Source organism: Felis catus, chromosome A2, assembly GCF_018350175.1.
Source record: "Felis catus isolate Fca126 chromosome A2, F.catus_Fca126_mat1.0, whole genome shotgun sequence".
In the NCBI taxonomy this organism is placed as follows: domain Eukaryota; kingdom Metazoa; phylum Chordata; class Mammalia; order Carnivora; family Felidae; genus Felis; species Felis catus.
Window position 1 is genome coordinate 26,376,155 of NC_058369.1, and position 14,570 is coordinate 26,390,724.

The window sequence follows — 14,570 nt, forward strand, 5'->3', positions numbered from 1 at the left end:
CCCCCTTCAGAGGAATGCTTCTGTCACACACCGTTGCTGCTCTTCTCATCTCAGCAATCATTTGTGCGTTTAAAGTCCTTTTTATCTTTGTAGCCCGGTAACATAAAGCTGGGAACATTTGTCCACAATCCACCCTGGCAGACCACATAATAGAACTTCCTTCATTAGTTGTTACTGTATGGAACCAAGGAGAATTACATTTTGTTCATTTGTCTGTATTTAATATTTATTTGTATTGCTGTACTTCCATTATTTGAGAATTCTAAGATTGCAGAGCATGAATGTGTGTATCTGTGTGATTCTTTTAATTTCAGCTGCCTTAGGTTTGGGCAAAAGATGTAAGGAAGGTAAGTGGTTTTCTATGAAATACAAGACTTTAACTGTTATGTGTCACATTTGGTAAAAAGGATGCTCTTACCCAAGTATTTTATTGGTGATCCTGAAACACTCACCCATATAAATTCAAGTGGCAATTGGTATATTTATTTACCATCACAGCTCAGTAGCAGCTTAGGGGGGAAAACTACCTACCAGAATGTCTGGCTGGTGTAGCCCTAGGAGGGGCTGAGGGTAAGGCCAGAAAAAGATAGTGGAGTTACCGAGGGCTGCAAGGGTCACAGGAAATGGGCAACCAACTCTGTGGCACAAGCAAGTGCTTTAAGGAAGGTCTTTGGCTGTACTCCGTTTTTATTTTGTCCTAGGAGAATAATTCATTCATTGATTCAGAACTATAAAATTAAACTGCCAAATGTTCACATGCTTGGAAGCTAAGGGGAAGTTTCAGATACGCTTCCAGTTTCCTTCTCCTTGCCCACTAGGGTAGAGTCTTTCCTGCTGCTTCAGCAAAGATGTAGGGTTAGTGCAGCTCCATCCTGGCCCTGGGTTAGGCCACAGTGGAAGGAAGGGCGCTGAGGAAGATGCCTCCCTGAGAATACCATTGCCAGGGAGAGAGCCTGCTGCCCCCTGCTTCACTGTTAACGGCTACTCGCATTTTATATTTCTCTAATGCAGCCTAATAGGAAATGACTATTGGAGACAGATGGCCCTGGGGAGCCCATAACTCAGCCCCTTCTTGCCGAGAATCCAGTTTGTCATTTTACATTAAATCACATCCTTCAAATATTGTGTGTGCTGGCGCAGCTAAAGAAATGTTCATCCTTTATTAGTCACTGTTACTCAGGTAACCCGACTCTGTGCATACAAATGTCTATCTTTACTTGCTAGCTCAGAGGTGGTGCTGCCCAGGACCTGGCTAAAGTAGCTAACGGAGCTTTTCTCTTGGGACCATTGCTAGAATTTGGAAATGGAGTTAGAGCCTCATCTACCCAGAGAAAACGTCACTCTGCAGAGTTTCGTGTCATCTGTGACATTTGTTCAGTTTTTTCCCACATGACTATTACTGGGAGAAACGGCAACCTTTAATTACTTCCCCTTTGATGCTTGTAGCTTCCTTGTTCGGTATTTGAAAAAAAACATACAGCACTGGGTAATCTCGGTCCCTCTGAGGGAGAAACATTTGCAGTCTCCTCAAAGCTCGTTGCACCCAGGACCGAGCAGGAGCCTGTGTGCAGGGTGTTTGGAGATGACACTGACTGCGCGTTCTTTCCTCCGTAGGGATGTCCGCATTACCTCCACCGCCTCCGCCTCCGCCACCAGCAGCTCCCTTGCTTCCTGCGAGCACAGAGGCGCCTACACAGCTTCCGCCCCAGGCTGTGAATGGTGTGAGCCGAGGGGCCTTACTCAGCTCCATCCAGAATTTCCAAAAGGGAACTTTGAGGAAAGCCGAAACCTGTGATCACAGTGCTCCTAAGATCGGCTGAAGATTCGTGTTTACACTTGGAGGGAAAAGTTCTTTGTTTTTTCCTCCCACCTCCAGCCCCTAAAGCACTCTTTTTCCGGATGAACAATTGCTGAGCCAGTAAAGCCACATACTGTTTTGCAGATGCTCATCTAAGAGGCTTCTCAAGAGGGAAATATCCAAGTAGAATAAAGTCAGGCTGGCGTTTCTGCCTTAAGAAATAATTCGCTCCTTTATTACCATTTTAAAGGAGTCTTGTTCATCCTCTAATGGGCATCTTTTAGGGGCAGCAGCATATTGGAGTCAACATTTGCACCAACTTAAGGAGATGGACAGAAAAACAATGACAATATTCACTCCCAGCAGTGAATGACCTTTGTGTTGCGATCCCTCCCATCCCATCAGACACTCCCAGAAATGTTCCCCTCATAGTTCATTTCTCTATATAAAGCATTTTCTGGTTATTTCTTAGATTAATTCCCATTCTTGCTACTTTATTTCCTCTTAGACATTAACACCGTAGTCCACAGCATAGTTACGTCATGGAGTCAGAGAAGCAACTGAGTTCAATTTTCCGCTCAAATAGACGGGGCCAAGTCCATAACATTCTCTAGGTTCTAACAGGAATACTGCTGTGGTTACAGAACTCAGGGCTGCTAAGGCAACCACTCTAGACTCACGGTTCCTTTGAGTTTGAGTGTATTGAGACAGATGTTAACATCAGGAAAAGCTCTTGCCAATTAGAGGACCTTCTTAATCCTCAGCAATAAAGTTGTTTGTGGTTTGGGGGGAGGGGGTTACTATTAGAACAAAAGTAAATTTGGCATCCATAGAAATCAGTTCTGATTTTTGAAAGATTTGTCCAAATATATCATTTTTTTAACGTTACTCATTTATTAGATCCTTTATCCTACAATTTGCTTAAACCCTTAAATAAATTGCACTTTAAAGGATTATAAGTAATCCATTTAAAAATTCAAATACACACATCAGTGTTGGTTACTATGCAGAGAGAATGTCATTGTGTATAGTTTCATTTAATCTGTGACAAATGTTCAGCTGTATTTTTTATTAAAATAAACTATGTCAAGAAAATGTGTTGTCTATAGCTTGGCTAGATATTGTAAGTGGGAATTTTTTGTGGGAGCTTTTAGAAACATAGATCCACACAGTATTTCTAGTTTCCTTCCCACCTATCCTATGTCTGTTTCTTTTGTGTGCTATTTTCCCTCTTAATTACTAAAAGCTAACAATCCTGTCTTGCTATCTAAATTAGACACCACTTCTATGTTTCTAGAACTAACTTAAACCTGTCTTTTCTGTCTCAACTTCTAAAGAGGACAGCAGATGGCAAATGTCTGGTTTTTGGCCATGGGAAGAATACCTGACAGGAATTTTGGTTTAATTTTGATGGGAACCCTAATAGAATTGGCCATTTGAAGGGTCTGTGGACAAGTTCCTGTTGCAAGTGTGACAGCAGTTTAGGTGATTAGAATCGCTAATTTTTTACCAGAATTTTAAGACTCTTCCCATCCCACATTTATTACTTCAAGAATATAAAAATATAATTAGTCATAGGAATTCCTTTATTCCTTATCAAAACAACCTAACAGCAAATGTACATAATATGCCTTTATTTTTACATATAAGTTGTCATTTTTGGATACATCTTTCAGCAGAACTCTGCCACATTCATACGTTGTCTTTGTGAGAGGGTAAAATTTTACATCAGCCTTATTCAAAGACCATGGTAATTGTAACACACACACAAAAAACCACCCTGGAGTCTAGGGTGGGAGAGAAGAGTTTTCCACATACAAGCACATTTAAACTTATTCCAAGTACAAAAACATCTGTGTTGTTGCTTTAGACATAACTTTATGAATCATAAGGTCTTACAGTATAATCCAGGTGAAGTATCAGGACGTACTTTAGTAAATCCCAATGACTTGAAATTCAAGTCCAAACTAGATATTTAATGTTTTCTTTATTGCAAATATGATGTCTTTAACCTGAGGTACCGAGTTGTCTTCTAGAATCTTTGCATAAGGCATAGGGACATCAGCACCAGTGACACGAACTGCAGGAGCATCCAGGAAATTGAATGCAGGGCCTAGGAGAGAAGGACGCTCAACTGAGAGAGGCAAGAAAAGCCACTGAGGACCAACACCTTTGCACAGGAAGTGTGGCTCTCCAAAGAAGAGAAAATCTAAAGGAATACTAATTACGGGGATTGTTTCTGGCTTTGTTTTTTTAAACATTCACCCAAAGGAAAAATGCCAAGGTGACAAGGTGAAAGTTGAGGCATTTGGTCACCCCTAGCCTCTGATCTCTATCCAGTATCCAGGTACACGCTTGACTATTTTAGTCAATAGCTGAACCATTCTAGAACCAGTTTCTCTGAAGTAAGTACCTTCCATGATCCTGGCACAAATTTCAGCTCCTACTCCAAACTGTGGCCAGCCTCCTTCCACAGTTATGAGATGATTGGTCTTCATGACACTGGCTTCTATTGTTTCAATGTCCATTGGTCTGATGGTTCGCATATTTATCACCTAAACAAAGATACACCTTATGGAGCCACTGCGCCACAGATAGTCTCACTCCCATAATGGCACTCCCTGTTTGGTTTCCTGTTAATCTCGGGGTCTAGGAAAATCTAATCTGCCTATTCAAGAACAAAATGGTAACAAATAAATTGTAATTAAAACAAAAGTCTTTCTACCGCAAGGAGCCCTGTTAACTTAAGAATTCACTTACCCTCAGGATGCCTGGGTTAAACCTCCGACTCTTGATTTCAGTTCAGGTCATGATCTCAAGGTTTGTAAGTTCGAGCCCCGCATCAGGCCACCGCTGACCACGCAGAGCCTGTTTGGGATTCTCTCTCTTTCTCTCTCTCTGCTCCTACCCCTCTCTCTCCCTCTCTCACAAAATAAACTTAAAAAAAAAAAAATTCACTTATCCTCCTGGACTTTAACTTCCTTCTCATCCAAACAACTAATAACTAACAACTGACTGCTCACCATGTGCCAGGCGCCACACTAAGTGTGATTCTCACAACCACCCGGATGGGACAGTAAATGTGCTCTCCTCAGTTTACCGCTGACAGGGCTGAGATTCAGAGTATGTATCTTGTTCAAGTAGAACTAGCAAGTGGTAGGTCCTGGATGTGAAAGGGTAAGACACCGATTTCTAAGTTTCCCCTCCTCCCAACCTCCAGCTCCAACGCTGGCTCCCCACTTGAGAAAGCAGGTACTCTTCTAAAAGATCCAACCTATGTGGTAAAAAGCTAGATATCTGAAAAGCAAGGGGGTTCCCAGCTTCACGCAGAGGCAGAACTGAGTGACAAACCAAGAGTTTTACACTTAAGGGAGTTGGAATTCTGTAGCAGGTTAACTTAAAACTAAAAGGAAACTTTCTGATTCTTTAAGAATAAATGAATGTCCATATACCTCACATTCAATTCCTTCTTTGGATAGCACCGTTGCAGCTTCTAAGCAGTGGCCCACGGGTCTTGAATGGGAAACTACAGTTATGTGTGTCCCTGAAACAGAGCGGTCACAGATCAGAGGCCGGGTTGGCACGAAAGCTGCCATACTGCTCTGCGGCCACTGCAGCTCTTGTTCACGTGTAAAATCTTCAGCTCCACTCCACTCCGGTGGGATGAGGAATGTGGCGGCCTCCCTAAAGACGAAATACAAATCTACTGGGCTGAGATTTAGGAAAGCACAAGCGTATGAGCAACTCATGACACATTCTTAACTTGAACTCATCCTGTAATTTCCTGATCAAAGTAAAAAGCAACGACTTAAGACCGAATCTGGCCAACATAAGTAGAGTGGCTGAATTACAAATAATGTTTAAATGTACTAAGTTCTCTTACCTTGCCTTTCTATTTTGGCTTTTCCAATGGGAATCAGAAAATCTTTTGATTGAGCTTCTGAGGGAAATTCAAAAGGAACTCCATACATCAGTTCATTCTCTAGCACCACCACTGCAAAATACAAAAAAAAAAAAAAAAAAAAAAAAAAAAAGAGAGAATGAAAGTAAGCACAAGAAGGGAGAGACAGAGGAAATGGGAGGGAGAGAAAAGAAAATTTTTTTTAAGTTTATTTTGAGAGAGAGAGCACGTGTCACTAGGGTAGGGGCAGAGAGAGGAGGAGAGAGAATCCCAAGCAGGCTCCACACTATCAGTGCAAAGCCCAATGCGGGGCTCGATCCCGTGAACCATGAGATCATGACCTGAGCCAAAATCAAGAGTTGGACGCTTAACTGAATGAGCCACCCAGGTGCCCCATGGAGGGAGAGAATCTTAAGCGGCTCCACACTCAGCACAGAGCCTGACTCAGGGCTCAATCTCATGACTGTGCGATCATGACCTGAGCTGAAATCAAGAGCTGGACACTCAACCACTCAATTCATTGAGCCTCCAGGCGCCATGCCAAATACAGATATTTAACAAAAGTAACTACGTGACTAAATGTATTTTCAACACTAACAATCATTATGTGAAAAGTTTCACTGTGCTGATTAGGAGGCCTCATATCTGTCATGTCCAGTAGCCCTGAATGGATGGTGTAGGTACTGGCATTTACAGTCTGGCCAATCCTAATTTTACCTGTTGCAATTAAACCAGTGTTGTAGGTACCTAACAGGCTCCCTTATAGTAGGAAAACAAAAATAAAACAACTTTTAAACTGTGTTTATTGTCTCTGTAAATCATTAGCATTTTATATGATCTAAGCCTAACTAGAAGCCTATAAGGGTTCCTTCCAGGCAAAGATTTCAATTTAGTTCTTTAATGATCAAAAGAGACCCAAGGGTCACTCTACTAACCTGGGTTGTTATCCCGAATGGCTGATTTAATAAGTCCTTTTGCATCCTCTGAATTCCAGGGGCTGACCACCTTTAAGCCTGGGCAGTGCCCATACCAGGCAGCAAAGCACTGTGAGTGCTGGGCAGCCACGCCTGCTGAGGCGCCATTGGGCCCCCTGAAGACTATGGGCACAGACTGAAAGCCCCCTGACATGTAGTAGGTCTTGGCAGCTGAGTTTATAACCTGGTCAATGGCTTGCATAGAGAAATTGAAGGTCATAAATTCACAAATGGGCCTCAACCCAGCCTGTCAAATCAAAAACAAAGATCTTAAAAAAATGAGAAACAGCAGTAAAGAGTGGCAATCACTCCAAAATTCAAACAATGTTTTCAAAAGGTCACGTGAAAAGAAATTTCTTTGGATGAGATTCATAAAAAGGATTACATACCATGGCCGCACCCACGGCAATTCCAGCAAAGCCCATCTATAAGTAAAACACAAACACAAGTGAAAATCCATAAAAATTAGAACAGTGTACACGTGAACAGACACGCCCTGAAAGGTCTGCTTCCTGATGGAAGCCTTACCTCAGATATGGGAGTGTCTATGATCCTCTTATCTCCGTATTTCTTCCACAGGCCTCGACTAACCTAAAATTACACATTGATTTCATTACTTTTAAGTGTATCTGGGGGCAAATGGCTACCTTAATTCATATTGATTTCAGGTATCTTGATTACCTTATATGCCCCATCATACTGGGCAACTTCTTCCCCAAGCAGAAACACCTTCTCATCTCTTTCCAGCTCCTCATCCATACCTTGGTTTATAGCTTCACGAACTGTCACCTGTCACAGGGATGGGAAAAACAGTTAATCAACTATAGGATCATTTTGGATACGACTCAGATTCTCTTATAATTACCTAGGCTGCATACAGCAGAGAATATAAAAACTATCACTAGAACAGGCTTCTCTTTAAAAGTTCAAAAAATTCTTGGGGTGTGTGGGTGGCTCAGTAAGTGAAGTATCCAACTCCAGCTCAGGTCACGATCTTGTGGTTTGTGAGTTCGAGTCCCACGTCAGGCTCTCTGCTGACAGCTCAGAGCGTGGAGCCTGTTTCGGATCTGTGTCTCCCTTTCTCTCTTTCTGCCCATCCCCGCCCGCCTCTCTCAAAAATAAACATGAAAAAAAATTTTTAAAATAAAAGTTAAAAAAATTCTAAAAATCTGTTTACTGGCCAGACCAGCTCATGGGTAGTTTCCTAAGTAGAAAATATACTGGGTTGTTTTATTTCCACATTTGGTATAGTGTAGGGCAGAGAACTTTTAAGGAAGCCTAAATAAAACTATGTTTTGAGCACTTACTACGTGCCAGGCACTACCTTCAAAATCTACAAGTTATTTTACTAAACAGCTTGGTAGAATCCTCTAGTAAAAAAAAAAGGTGGGGTAGGGAATTCCTCAAAGAGGAATGATCCAACAATTCCACTTCTAAATATGCTCAAAAGAAAAAAAAAAAAAAAAGGCAGGGACTGAGATACTTGCACACCAATGTTCTTAGCAGCACCATTCACAAATCCATATTTCACAATCACATGTGAAAACACCCACATGTCCATCAAAAGATGCATGGATAAATAAGAGGTGGTATATGCATAAGATGGAATATTATTCAGCCTTAAAAAAGGAATGAAATTCTGACACATGCTACAACATGGATGAACCTTGAAAACATCATGCTAAGTGAAATAAGCCAGTCGTAAAAGGACAACCATTGTATGATTCTCCTTACAGGAGGTACCAAAAATAGATAAATTCACAGACACAGAAAGTGCAATAGAGGTTACCAGGAGCCAGGGGGAAATGAGAAGTTAGTGTTTAAGGGGGTAAAGAGTGTCTGTTTGTGAGGATGATAAAGTTCTAAACACGGATGGTGGTGATGGTCTCACAACATAGTAAATGAACTTAGTGCCGCTGAACATACACTTTAAGATGGTAAATTTGGTTACGTATATTTTATTACAACAAAACATTTTAAAGGGGGATGAGGGAAGAAGCGTCTAGTTTACTCAGGTCGCCCACAGATTCCAATGAGCCTGGAGGGGGTGACATGCTGGTGTGCTTGGCGATGGGTCACAAAACGGGAACCACGAGTCCCACGCAGGACGTGGGAACCCGCAGACCACAGGGCCCGCTGCCACCCCCCTCTCTGCACAGCGCAGGCGCGTCCCCGGTCTCCTCCCCGGGGCTGAGGGACCCCCTCCCTCCCCCGGCTAGCGTCCAGGCGACTTACCTGCAGCGCCGCCGGCGCCGTTCGGTGGAAGCGCCTCCTCAGCAGCCCGGAGACCTGGAGGGGAGAGAGAGCACGCTGAGAGGGGGCACAAGGTGGGCAGGAATCACGCGGAGGCACGCGTGCCGCTGCCTACCTGTTCAAGGGGTCTCCGCATCAGCCCAGACACCGCCGCCATCTTGACCGTGTCCTCTAGCCGCCGCCAAATGACAACACAGCGCGGCCGCAGTCCTGTCAGGCCCCGCCTCCCCCGCCAGCTCTAGCCAATGGCAGGGAGCCGCGCCTGCGTGCCCCGCCCATCCCCCCCTGGGGTGAGGGGCCGAAGGGCGGGACCAAAGTGGCGCGTGGGGTGGTTCTACAGCTCTTTCTGCGGCCTGACTCCAATCGACTTCGTCCGGAGTGGCGGCTGCTGGCATGCTGGCCGCACGTCGGGGACACGTCCCTAAGTGGTGCTCCTTGAAGCACGGGACCGAAAGTCAGACTCTGAGGAACATAATTGAAGGCTGGAGGGACCTTAAGAGTTAGGCCAGCCTTTGAGGCATTGAAACCCTTAGGGCACCAAGTAACGCTTGCGCACAGTCTAGTGTAGGAACTTTTTCCCTTGTGAATGAGCCCGGTCTTCCCTGGACTGCGCTGTCTGTTCCCGTAGAACGCGAACGAGAGCTTTCATAGGTGCATTAAGCGGCCTCTTGTGTGTCAGTCATTATGGTAAGAATTGTACAGCTCATTTAATTTTCACAGGAACCCTCTCAGGTAATTACTGTTACCATCCCTTTTTGTCCTCAAGTCACTTTGGGTTGTCAGTCATCAGAAAGTCCTAAAAGTCCTTTATCCAACACTTTCAGTCTCTGTGGGCTTGACCAACCTTTTTTTTTTTTTTTTTTTGGTCATTTCAAGCGAGATTTATTAAAAAGGGCCCCCTCCCACCTTTTTAGGTGTAACTTAAACAGTAAAATGCACATATCCACCACCTCAGAAAGTTCCCTCATGTTTCTCCCAATCATTCCCCATACATCACTCCATAGGCAATCAGTTTCGATTTCCATCATGGTAACTCAATTTGCCCTTTTTAGAATTTGAAAAAAAAAGGGAACTATACAAAGTGTACTGTTGTGTCTGACTTCTTTAGTTCAGAAAATGTTTTTGAGATTCATCCATGTTAAGTGCATCAATAGTTTATTCCTTTTTTTTTTTTTTAATCTTTACACCCAACAGCGGGGCTCAAATTCATAACCTCAAAATCAAGAGTCACGTGTGCTTCTGACGGAGCCAGCTAGGTGCCCCTCGTCTTTTCTTTCTTACAGTTGTTTTTGAAAGACTAAGTCTCGCAAGAAAGAGTTTCCATGTACCCCTCACCTAACTTTGCCTGATATCTTGTATAACCATAGTACATTGTCAGATTCCCCAAACCGACATTGGTACAATGCTGTTAACTCAGGTAGAGATTTTATTCAGCTTTCATCAGTTTTTATATGCATTCTTGGGGAAAGCATAATAATCCTGTAGAACTGCATCGCATGTACCGATTCACGTAACTGCCACCACTATCACAATACAGAATTATTCCATCACCACAAAGCAGCTTCTTCATGTTACCTCATAGTCACACCTTCCTCCACCCCTATCTACTGGCAACCAGTAATCTGTTCTCAGTGACTATAATTTGTTACTTCAAGAGTATTTTTATACATTGAATTGTACAATATGTAACTCTTGGAGTTACTATTGTCACTCAGACTAACGCTCTTGAGATCCATTCAAACTGTTGCACGTGTCAACATTTTGAACCCTTTTATTGCCCAGTAGTTGTATGATTATCCATTCACCCTTTGAAGGACCTTTGGGTTGTATCCATTTTCAGCTATTACCAGTAAAGCTGCGATGAACATTGGCTCATAGGTTTTTGTGTAAACCTTAGTTTTCATTTCTTCAGGTAAATACTGAGAAGGATATCAAAGTGTTTTTCCAAAGTGGCTGTACCATTTTATGTTACCTCCAACAAGGTATGAGACATCCAGTTGCTCTGGATCCTTGCCCGTGTGTGATATTATCTATATTTTCTATTTTAGCCATTCTAATAGATGTGTAGCAATGTCCCTCATGACTTAAATTTGCATTTCTTTAATGGTTAATGATTATTGAACATCTTTTCACATGCTTACTTGCCATCCATCCTTGGTAAAATGTCTGTTCAAGTCTTTTGCTCATATTCTAATTAGATTGTTTTTTATTGTGGTAAAATACGCGTCACATAAAATCCACCATTTTAAGTATTGTTCAGTCGCTACCACGGTTAATCTCCAAAACGTTTTCATTTTCCCAAAAGGAAACTCTGTATTCATTAAACAGTAACTCTCCATTCCCGTCTTCCCTTAGCTCCTGGCAACTACCATTCTATCCCTATAAATTGGACTACTCTACCTCATGTAAGTGAAATCAGACAGTGTGTGTGTGTGTGTGTGTGTGTGTGTGTGTGTGTGTGATTTCAGCTAGCATAATGTCTTCAAGGCTCATCCATACTGTAGCATGTACCAGACTTTCATTCCTCTCTAAGGCTAAGTAATATTCCATTATATGCATGTACCACATTTTGTTTATCCATTCTTGTGATGGACATTCGGGTTGTTTTCAACCTTTAGATTTGTGAATGATGCCGCTATGAACATTAGTGTACAAATACCTATTTGCGTCCCTGCTTTCAATTCTTTGGGGTATATACCTAGAAGTGGTGTTGCTGGATTATATGTTAATTCTATGATTAATTTTTTGAGGAATGGCGATTCTGTTTTCCATAGTAGATACACCAGTTTATATTCCCACTGGCAATGCACAAGGGTTCTCCATGTTCTCACCAACATTTATTATTTTTTTGCCTTATTGCTAATAGCCATCCTCATCTGTATGAAGTGGTATCTCCTCATGATTTTTATTTTCATTTCCCTAATGATTAGTGATATTGATCATCTTTTCATGTGTTTGTTGTCCATCTGTATGTCTTTTTAGAGAAATGGCTATTCAAGTCTTTTGCCTATTTCTCAACTGAATTGTTGTTAAGTTATAGGAGTTCCTTTTTTAAAAATTTGTTTAAGTAATTTCTGCACCCAACGTGGGGTTCAAACTCATGACCCCAAGATCAAGAATCGCATGCTCTTCCAACTCAGCCAGCCAGGTGCCCCAGTCATAGGAGTTCTGTATATATCCTGGATATTAATCCCTTATCAGATATACGATTTGCAAATATTTTCTCCCATTCCTTGGGTTGCCTTCTCACTCTGTTGATAGTGTCCTTTGTTACATAAAAGTTTTTAATTTTGAAGTCCAATGTATCTATTTTTTCTCTTATTGCCTGTACTTTTGGTATTATGTCCTATGTCAAAGATTCAAAATAGCCCAAGTAACACCAATTAATCACTGAATTAGTAATTAGTAAAAACTTACTATGCACACACCAAAAAGACCATTTGTAAACCGGGAGCACTCAAACCAAAGCATGAAATGAGGCTCATGGGTATATTGTTATAAAGCAGTTTATATAGTGAGAAAGCAGTGAGTTTATTCTTTGCAGTGATTGGCTACAATTTTCAGTGATTACTTCACATTAACCTTAGGAAAGAGTTCAGGTTTTGCTTTTCATTTTTATGGGCACAAGTAAGAAATGATCCAGATCAAGTTAGCCTTGCAAAGTAAGTTAAATTAAGCTTTTTGCGACTAAACTGGTTTTGTCTGTTTGGGGAATTTTTAAGGTTGGTCTCCGTTTATTTCTGATTTAACGTATCTAAGAAATCATTGTTAAATTTAATACCATGAAGCATTTCTCCTATATTTTTTTCTAAGAGTTTTACAGTATTAGCTCTTATGTTTAGTTCTTTGATAAATTTTGAGTTAATTTTTATATGTGGTGTAAAGTAGGGGTCCAGTTTCATTCTTTTCCATGTGGATATCCAAATGGTATTCCAATATCATTTGTTGAAAAGACTATCCTTTACTTGTTGACTGCCTTGGCACTCTTGTTGAAAATCATTTGATCATATATGGGAGAGTTCATTTTTGAGCTTTCTAGTCTATTTCTTGATCTCCATGCCTATATTTATGCCTGTATCACACTGTTTTTGATTAATGTAGTTTTGCAGTAAGTTTTGAAATCAGAAGTTGAGTCCTCACCTTTGTTATTCTTTCCTTTTCTTTGTAGGCTGCACGCCCAGTGTGGAGCTTTAACTCACAACCCTGAGGTCAAGAGTTGGATGCTCTACTGACTGAGTCAAACAGCCACCCCTGTTATTCTTTTTCAAGGTTGCTTTTGCTATTTGGGATTCTTTGAGATTCCGTATGAATTTTAGGATGGGTTTTACTGATTCTGCAAACACTGTTGTTGGGATTTTGATAGGGACTGCTTTGGATCTGGAGGTTGCTCCAGGTGGTACTGACACCTTAACAGTATTAAGCCTTCTAGTTTATGAATACAGGATGTCTTTTTATTTATTTTTGTCTTTTTTTCATTTATTTTCATTTATTTACATCTTTTCATTTATTATCTATAGCAATGTCTTATAGTTTTCAGTGTTTAAATCTTTAACCTCCTTGGTTAAGTTAATTCCTAATTATTCTTTTTGATGCTATTATGAATGGAATGGTTTTCTTAATTTCCTTTTCAGATTGTCCATTCTCAGTGTATAGATATGCAACTGATTTTTGAGTGCTGATTTCATATCCTACAAATTTGCTGAATTTATTAGTTGTAATAGGTGTGTGTGTGTGTGTGCGTGTGTGTGTGCATGTGTGTGTGATCTTTAGCATTTTCTATGTATAAGATAATGCCATCTGTAAAAACAAATAATTTTACGTCTTCCTTTCCCAATTTGGACACCTTTTTTTTTTCTTGCCTAATTGCTCTGGCTAGAGCTTCCAAAACTATGCTGAGTACAAGTGGTAAAAGCAGGCATCTTTGTCTTCTTCCTGATCTTAGAGGAAAAGTTTTCAGTTTTTCACCACTGAGCTAGCTGATGTTAATTGTAGGTTTTTCATATATAACCTTTATTATGTTGAGGTTGTTTCCTTCTATTCTAGTTTGTCAAATGTTTTTAACATGAAAGGGCATTGGATTTTGCCATATACTTTTTCTGTATCCATTGAATTGATCATGCAGTTTTCCCTTCATTCAGTTTATGTGGTGTATTTCATTGATTGATTTGTGCATGTTGAGATTGTTTTCTTACGTTGTGTTCAGAGCACTGTTTGTGGATTCTGTATGCAAGTCTTTTGTCAGTTATGTGATTTGCAAATATGTTTCTGTTTATGGTTGTCTTTTCATCCTGTGAAGATATTTCACAGAGCACAAGTTTTTAATTTTGACAAAGTCTAATCTTTCAATTTTTTCTTTTATGGATTATGCTTTTTGGTATCATATCTGAGAAATTTTCACCTAACACTGGCATACAAAGATTTTTTCCTTTTTAATAAAAGTGTTATGGTTTTATATTTTCCACTTAAGTCTATGATCCAATTGGAGTTAATTTTTGTATAAGACACGAGTTTTAGGTTGAGGTTTTGGGCTTTGTCCTTAAGAATGTCCAATTATTCCAATACTTTTTGTTGAGAAGACTACTTTCTCCATTGAATTATTTTTGCATGTTTGTCAAAAATCATTTGGCCAGGGTTGTGTAGATGT

At 40.8% G+C, this 14,570-nt stretch overlaps 2 protein-coding genes and 1 long non-coding RNA gene across 19 annotated transcripts in view; 2 read left to right on the top strand and 1 right to left on the bottom strand.

The window, feature by feature from the left end:
* The window catches only part of PXK (PX domain containing serine/threonine kinase like), a 74,223-nt gene extending 71,330 nt beyond the window's left edge, over window positions 1–2,893 (top strand). For 5 of the 17 annotated variants that reach the window (XM_023249870.2, XM_023249871.2, XM_023249872.2 and 2 more), the window contains one exon: window positions 1,615–2,893. In XM_023249870.2, coding sequence (XP_023105638.1) covers window positions 1,615–1,820 — 206 coding nt within the window. In that variant the 3' untranslated portion in view covers window positions 1,821–2,893. Of the gene's footprint in view, window positions 1–314; window positions 352–1,614 lie in introns of all 17 variants that reach the window. The other 12 variants (XM_023249875.2, XM_023249877.2, XM_023249881.2 and 9 more) reach the window with 5 other exon arrangements.
* Window positions 2,894–3,366: 473 nt separating this feature from the next.
* Window positions 3,367–9,154, bottom strand: PDHB (pyruvate dehydrogenase E1 subunit beta). The gene is made up of 10 exons (XM_003982375.5): window positions 9,042–9,154; window positions 8,909–8,962; window positions 7,355–7,462; window positions 7,202–7,264; window positions 7,063–7,098; window positions 6,635–6,920; window positions 5,682–5,792; window positions 5,251–5,342; window positions 4,212–4,353; window positions 3,367–3,911 (listed from the first exon to the last, which is right to left on the bottom strand). The coding sequence occupies exons 1-10, from the start codon at window positions 9,081–9,083 to the stop codon at window positions 3,766–3,768; spliced, it is 1,080 nt and encodes a 359-aa protein (XP_003982424.1). The 5' UTR covers window positions 9,084–9,154; the 3' UTR covers window positions 3,367–3,765.
* A 62-nt stretch (window positions 9,155–9,216) lies between these two features.
* LOC123383728 lies at window positions 9,217–13,145 on the top strand. The gene is made up of 3 exons (XR_006593796.1): window positions 9,217–9,577; window positions 11,282–11,331; window positions 13,095–13,145. It is a non-coding gene; the product is annotated as an uncharacterized LOC123383728 (long non-coding RNA).
* Window positions 13,146–14,570: the final 1,425 nt, after the last annotated feature.